The 7,779-nt window shown below is 34.3% G+C and overlaps 1 protein-coding gene across 1 annotated transcript in view; it reads left to right on the plus strand.

Annotated features, from left to right (window-relative positions):
* Window positions 1-5,548, plus strand: part of LRP1B (LDL receptor related protein 1B) — a 370,405-nt gene extending 364,857 nt beyond the window's left edge. The window contains exons 87-89 of the mRNA XM_074910092.1: window positions 2,170-2,314; window positions 3,352-3,450; window positions 5,504-5,548. Coding sequence (XP_074766193.1) covers window positions 2,170-2,314; window positions 3,352-3,450; window positions 5,504-5,548 — 289 coding nt within the window. The remainder of the gene's footprint in view (window positions 1-2,169; window positions 2,315-3,351; window positions 3,451-5,503) is intronic.
* Window positions 5,549-7,779: the final 2,231 nt, after the last annotated feature.

Raw genomic sequence — 7,779 nt, forward strand, 5'->3', positions numbered from 1 at the left:
ATCTTGTCAAGTCTGTGTAAATGTTAATCATTTTATCCAGAGACTTAGTGAACTTAGTAAATAGAATTAACGTATTTCATTGGAACCATGTAATTAATATTGTTCATGTCTGTAAATACTTATAGATGGAGCCTGTGCAGAACTTGCAGTTTCTAGTTACAGTTCACTTCAATTTATTTACTTTGATTAGTTATTTTCAATCTTATGTAAGTCATAGTGAAGATGTAAACAATGTTCAGAGTATCTACTGTAGGGTCCCAAGCCTTGTCATCATTCCTCTATTTCTTTAGTATCTTCAGTAGGAAGCCAAATTCCATCACTGAACAGTGAATCTTTTCTTGTCTTGAATTTATCTGCCTTAGAGCTGATAATGAACTTAGGAAGTGTAGTAGACATTTTGCCTTTGGCCATTTCTTCAAAGGACCTGTTGGGTGGCAGGAGTGTTTCTACTGTATGAAGACACTTGAGAGAGCTGCTCACTGTCTTATGTCAGAGCAATGAGAAAGTGGTGTTAGTGACAGTGCAGATTTAACAAGGAAAGATTCCTAGTAGTAAGGACATGGCCAGCTAGGGAAGACCTGGAGTGGGAATCAGACAGCAAACCATTTACCTCAGGCCTGTAGCTGGCCTGATGGTTGGTGTTGAGCTGTCTTCCTTTCTCCTGGGGCTTGTTACCCACCTCTGAAACCAAGATAATGTCCTCTGTAAAGCCCTTTAGAAATATGGGATGAGTCTACTGTTTCTGCAAATGTGACCATTTATGACACTATTCCAGTTCTCCAAACTAAAAGAATCTTTCACGTTACTATCATCTAGCATCATACATAGCATCCTCTCTGTAAACTCTGGTGCTAACTAGTAAGCTTTAATTTTTAAATCCTTTTTGGAAACCCAACAAGGTAAATACATTCCCTAACCATACTGTTAGTAACACTGACCCTGCCAGGTCCTCCATGGATTTCATTGCATGCTGCTGTACCTAAACCCCAAGTTTATTGATAGCCAAATCCTGAAAACTAGTTGCTGCTCTGTAAATCATTTAAGTTTTTGAGAATAACTTGTTAAATAATAGATATTCCATAGAGAAATAGAACTAACCTCAATAAAGAACTTATTTTTTTCCTTAAAATTATATTTGAAAATTTATTTTAGAGGATTTTTAATATCTTCAAAGAAAAATTACAATTATTAAAATAGGTATAGATGTTCAACATCCGTACGCTACAAGATAATTATTTATTTTAGGAAATATTTTTTCTATGCAATTTCTGAAAAATACCAATCCATTAGTGTGATGGATTTCAGACACTGACTGAATCTTTCTCAACCAAACCAGAGGACTTGACTATTATCATCCTGACTGTGACCTCCCCGTTATTCCCTTGTAATTCCAGAGAACATATTGTGTTGGGAAAAATTACCCTCTTGAGTTTATTTCAATTGCTCAGACTAAAATCACCTCCTTAGCTAAAAGAAATTAATTCAGCAACTAAAACAATTCAACTAAATCACTTATCATTGCTGATATCTAATTCAAGGTTAAAAATAAGATTCTATCTTTTATTACAGTTTGAAAAAATTCAAGTTGAACTTCAGCTTTCCAATAACCACTGGCAGGGAATACAAACTGGAACTATGAGAAGTTCATACATTTTTAATGCATCATAATGAAACCATTTGCTTGTCCTCATCTACAACTGACTTTGGGCAAGTGATTTCAAACGGAAGTGAAATAATGAGCAATGGAACATGACTCATGTTTGCTCCGTCTTCGTTACTGCAGGGAATCTGCGGTGAATTTGCAAGACTTCCCTTGGGAAGTGAGGGAAATTTGGAAATACCAGGAGGAAGTCAGCGTTATAGACAATACCAGGAGGAAGTCAGGGTTATAGACAGTGAGTGGGCACTTTGTATGAATTCATGTTGCTACAGCCAAACTGAGAAAAAAAATAAAAAGCTAATTCCAGTTTATTGAGATCTACACTCAGATTACTACTTCGAAAAATAGAGGGATTTTCTGATTGTCTCTGTAGGAAACACTTTTTCGTTCTGTTGGTCTTTATGATTAAAGAGAAATAAAATGAAATTTGTACCATTTTAGGATGAAGCATCCAAGAAATTACTTGAAAAGTCACTAGCTTCTTTTTTGTGTGTGTTTATACATTATAGGACAAAAACTATCAGAAGACAACCCATTATAAATGGAGGAATCAATGTAGAAATTGGCAATCCATCATATAACATGTATGAGGTGGGCCATGATCACAGTGAAGGTGGTCTTTTAGCCTCAGACTTTACTGTAAATGCAGAAAAGGTAATTTTTTTTATTTTTCTAGTGGCAAAAACACTACTTATTTGATGTCTTACAAAGGTTTTGACTTTAAATGTAATAAGTATAAACATAAAACAATGACATTTAGATTTAGTTAATGAATATAAAGGGAAGTTAGATTTCATTAGAATAAATGTTCTGTGTAGAGTAACAGCTGTTTTGCAGTCTGATGCTTGCTGATGGACATTTTTCCTAGGGCCTGCATTTTACCAAAGTAGAGTTCGAACTAAACTATTAAATGAGGTTTTTTGTCAAAGACACATCTGCCTTAAGTTGCCAAATCACAGCCTATCTTTTTAGTCTAGTCGCAAATACTGAATGGTATTATTGTACAGTCTACCTTTTGAAGCGTGAAAAAGTGTATGCGGACATATGAGACTAACTTATTTCATATATGAGACCTTCCAAAGGTATAAAGGATTCCAGAGTCCTGGCTGGATAGATAGATTAAATGTTTACACAAAGCTAGTAAGTACTATGATTTTCTTGTAAAAAATGCTGTCACTTCTGCAGCACCACTCTTCAGTGATTGAACTCCCTGAGTGATGTGACATGGGATGAACAGGGTAATGCTGTGATATCTTTCCTAGAGCTCCGTAATCAGACATACACCAAAGGGCAGCCATCATTCTGTGGCATTTGTGACAAAGCAATAACCGGATTACTGTTAGCTCTAGGAAAGTCATCACCGAATCACATAGTCAGTGTGCTGAATAGAAGAGGTAAGCTGAAAATGGAGTTACTCACTGGAGGAAGAGTAACTGAGCCAATGCTTATTGTGAATTCTGGCTCTAATCCTTAATGGAAAATAATTTTAAAATGCTGGATTTTATTCTCTTATTAAATGCAAGAATTTTTCATGCTGAGGAATACCTGTAAGTCGATTTTTAAATTTTTTTTTTAATTGTAGATCACTCTTAAAATAATGGTTTTGTTCGGTGCACTGTTTATTTAACAGTGTTAAGTACACGTGGAAAATGGTCTATTAGCACAGAAACTAAAATTTTCTGTTTACACAGGCCAGATACATAGGGGGAGGGCCCACTGCATTCAAGCTTCCCCACACAGCTCCATCAATCTACCTAAACTCTGACTTGAAAGGACCACTATCAACAGGGGTGAGAGATGATGATTCAAATCCATTTCATTCCACCACAGCCCCTTTCTAAAGAAAGTTCGTCTGTCATTTCTGAATAGAGGCATTTTCTGTTTGTTTATAACTTTGTTTTTCTTCTTTTAATGGAAAGAAGAATGACAGAAAATAATACATTTTCTATTTGAAAGAAAGGGTTCCCCTCTGCATACAGAATTTCATCTGTACCCGTCATTGTAACATGATCTAAAACTGCAAACGTGTCTTTGCAAAGGAATGGAAAACCAGTAAGCCACGTGATGCTTTTCCATAGCATTATATAGGTTTAGCGTAGCATTCACAGCCGTGTATCTTGATTTATTTGCAATTTGTATGTAATTACAGGCATTTAGTGAAGTTTATCAAACTGAAAGAAAGAAATGAAAGCAACTCCTTTTATTGTAGGGGAATTTGATCCACACTAAATTAATAATTATTTTTAATATTTGCAATGCAGATTTTGATTATTTAGCTTTCAATCAATTTTTCTCACCATATTGTTACTTCTAAAACATCAGATCAATTTAACATGATGTTTACAAACATTGACATATAAAATATTAAAAAAGGGACATCAGTATGACATTCATTTTCATGTGCCTCAGTATATATGTTCATCTTTTGTTCCATTTGCATTATTGCATGATTGTAAAATGTTGTATTGGGAAGTTTAATAATTTGTATAGGGTATGATATTTCTGATGGAACACAAAACCATGGATGATGAAAGCTAGAATATATCTGCGTGTCTAACATTTTTCTGTTATTGAAGTCACTCCAGTTACTTTCTATACCTCACTGTACTGCATTATGGTATCTGTACCAACTAAAAGAGGTATCATAAAACAGAGCTTACTATTATATATAATCTTTAAAACTCCAAAAGGCACTATATAGATGCCAAGTCTCTCTTCTGTTGTGGTTATCATCCTTAATAATGATTGTCAATTAAATAAAAAGTCCTGTCATTTGAAATGAAACTAAATTTCTGTTTTCCTAAATTTCTGATTATAATCGTTACCACAAATGTGAAGATCTCTAATTCGATGGGGACAGACAGGTATAGCTGAGAGTTTGCTCTCACACATTACTGCAGCAGTTACTGCATATTTATGTTTCATTAATACAGAAGAGTAGCTGCTTCTTTCTTCTTTTTTTTTTTTTAATTTTTTTTTTTTTAGTAGATGTGACTCATCTTTTTCTGCCTCCATTCCAGGAAAGTGTCAAACACCAGGCAATCACTTTGTCATTAGTAGTTGGAATATGCAGCCTTTAACTAACTGAGTAGCTGCCATAGCTAGCCAGCCTAAGGAATATCTGATCCTGGGCTCAGAAATGGTATTGATCAACAGGGAAAGGAAGAACTAAGATAATAGACATCCTTCATTTCTTGTTACCCAGGGTGTACGCAGGATAACTGCCAGTCAGGAAAACCTACCCACTTCTGTTTTGGGTAATTTAAAGTTTATCCACTTCTTGCATACACCAAGCAAATTAATTTATCTATTTTATAGCTTACTGGTGTATTGAATTTGGTTAAGCAAAGCTGTGTTGTTATGATAGTTATAAGGAAGAGGAAGGTTTTTGACCACAAAGTACCCTTCCCAGTTATTATAGTTAAAAAGCTGAACATCTTGTTGGATGGCAAAGGCCTTCTAAGAGACAATAAAGGCACAAAGTATGAAGGAATTAGTGGAGATGTTTACATGTTAAAGGTCGGATAGTGCTTTCTCCTTAGCATGAGTGATAGGAGAGTAAGTTTTCATCCACGTTATACATCCTTCTGTGCTGTCAGGAGATTTCTCATAAACTGAAGCACTTTGCAGAGTTAAAAATGGACTTGTCCTATACTGAAGTACCACTCATTTCAACAGATTTTTTTCATTACAGTCCAAACTACCAAAATTGTTGAGATAATACTTCTCAATCTGTAACTACTATGATATATTAAGAGTTATGCTGGTTTATTATTAAAGTTTAATTTACATTACGAAAGTATTGAATTTTTGGTCAAATCATGTTGTATATTTGGGCCACAGAATTCGAAAACATGGTCAGCTATTGATGGGATGCTGATGTCTTAGAACAGGTAATATATGGAAACTGTTGGTTGCAGTTTTCTACTGTTAAACTTGTCACATGGTCTCACAGTGCACCTTCTCTATAAACTCCTTCATACCTATTCTGAAATCTTCCAGTGTAATAAGGTGGACAAGTCAACTTCAGAGACATTTTTCAAGGTTTTTGTTTTTGTCATTGTTTTTATGGTTTTAATATCATAATATGCTGCATGTCATGTCATGGATTATTTTAATAGCATGTCTCATCATGACTTTAATTTTTAACTAAATAATTAACTCATTATCAGGTTTGCAGAAGTCCAGGTATCTATTAAATATGTCCAATTATATTTTATGTGTACTTGTTCTTGCTTTAACAAAACCATTTCCATTTCCATAAACGTTTATTTTGGTTTAATCCGACTGAACTAATGTATGCTTAATTTCTCTGCAGCCAACAAATTACGCCAATCCGGTATATGCAAAGTTATACATGGATGGACAAAACTGTCGAAACTCCTTAGCAAGTGTTGATGAAAGAAGAGAACTCCTTCCAAAGAAAATAGATATTGGGATAAGGGAGACTGTGGCATAATCTGCTGTTACCTTTTATACTCTGTATAAATGTATAAAATATAAGGATTACTTTTCTATGTACCAACAGTATTATAATTGTTTTGGCATCAGCATTACCTCTGTTTTTTGTTTGGTTGATTGTTTTCTGGGTTTTTCTTTTGCTGATGACTTTTGACTGACCATTTGTAAGGTATTTTTATGAAAAAGAAACTGCACTACGGTACAATTTACAACAATGCTGCTGAAATAACACACCTTTAAATTTGTTAAAATTGCAAACAACATATTCGTTTGTAGCGTGAAAATGAGCAATCTATTTTCTATGAACTTTTTTGGTTCTACTTAATCGATGAAGATGGTATCTGCACTTTTTCATTATGTAGTCTGGAAGCTGTAGTACAGTGTGTAATTTTGTTTATTTTAAATGGTGAAAGAATGATTGAATGGTCTACTCTCTTCTTTGTGCCCATTAGAATTTCTCTTCAGATCCTGATAAAGCTAGATAACTTTTCACAAACAAACATAACTTGCTTTTAAATTAGCTTTAGGTTGCCAAGAAGTAAACAAGACTATAGAAATGAAACATCTAATGATCTGCATGAACACAATGATTATGTTTCAGAAATTCAGTGACTGTACATGATATACTAAACATATATACCATGTAAACAAGCTTTGTATTTATTAAAACCTTATAGAACATAGTAACAATATATCTCGGAAGCTGAAACCTTACTTGCTGTGGGACAAAGCATATGAACTCCAACAGTCCTGTAGGACAGTAGCCACCCTAGAGCACAAGAGGGCATTGCCTACACATGCATTATATGTTTATTCGCTTAATCACATGCATTACTTACGGATTAATAATTCCCCAACACATACCAAGCAGTAGGGAAAAAACCAAACCCCAAACTTTAAGCACACACAGATGATCACAGCATTCAGTTTTGACAATCGCATAAAAGTCATACCCGTTTAGAGAGATTAAAGAATAGAAAACACAGCAGTTTCTTTAAATGAAGGTAAACTGTGATATTGTGGAGGTAAAACATAACCAAATTGCATATTAGTGAAACCTTACCGAAGCCCAAGTTTCAGTAGTCTGGGTTAAACGTCACAATCCAATTATCGAAAGTGAAAAGCATCAGTATCAGTTTCCAGCACTTGCTCTGACCTGGTCTGCTTTCTGTTGTTGCTAAGAGGAAAAATCTGACTCGCCTTTTTTAATTTTGATGGAAATAAAGGATACAATTTCTTTCAGGTTTGAACTGAATCGAAATATTTTATACATATCTTTAAAGGCACAAAAGACTTATTCACACATATACTGTGGAGGACTCTTCCTTCCTCTGCTAGACATGACTGACTTTTAGCTATCATAATATATTAACCTAACAGATTAAATATGTTTGTGGTTGCTCTTCCCTTTGTACAAGCATTACAAAAATAACTGCTGTTTTATAAAAGATTTTTGTTGTACTATTGTGCATGCATACTACCTATTTCTAAACTTTGCCATATTGGGGCCTTTATAAAACTCTTGATTTATGTAATACTAGTGCAATTTTGCTTGAACAATGTTATGCATATCATAAACTTTTTCAGGTTCTTGTTTAAGTACATTTTTTTAAATTGAACAGTATTTTTCATTTTGGTTATGATAGTCATTTTGCCTA

Source organism: Athene noctua, chromosome 7 (genome assembly GCF_965140245.1).
Source record: "Athene noctua chromosome 7, bAthNoc1.hap1.1, whole genome shotgun sequence".
Taxonomy (NCBI): Eukaryota; Metazoa; Chordata; class Aves; order Strigiformes; family Strigidae; genus Athene; species Athene noctua.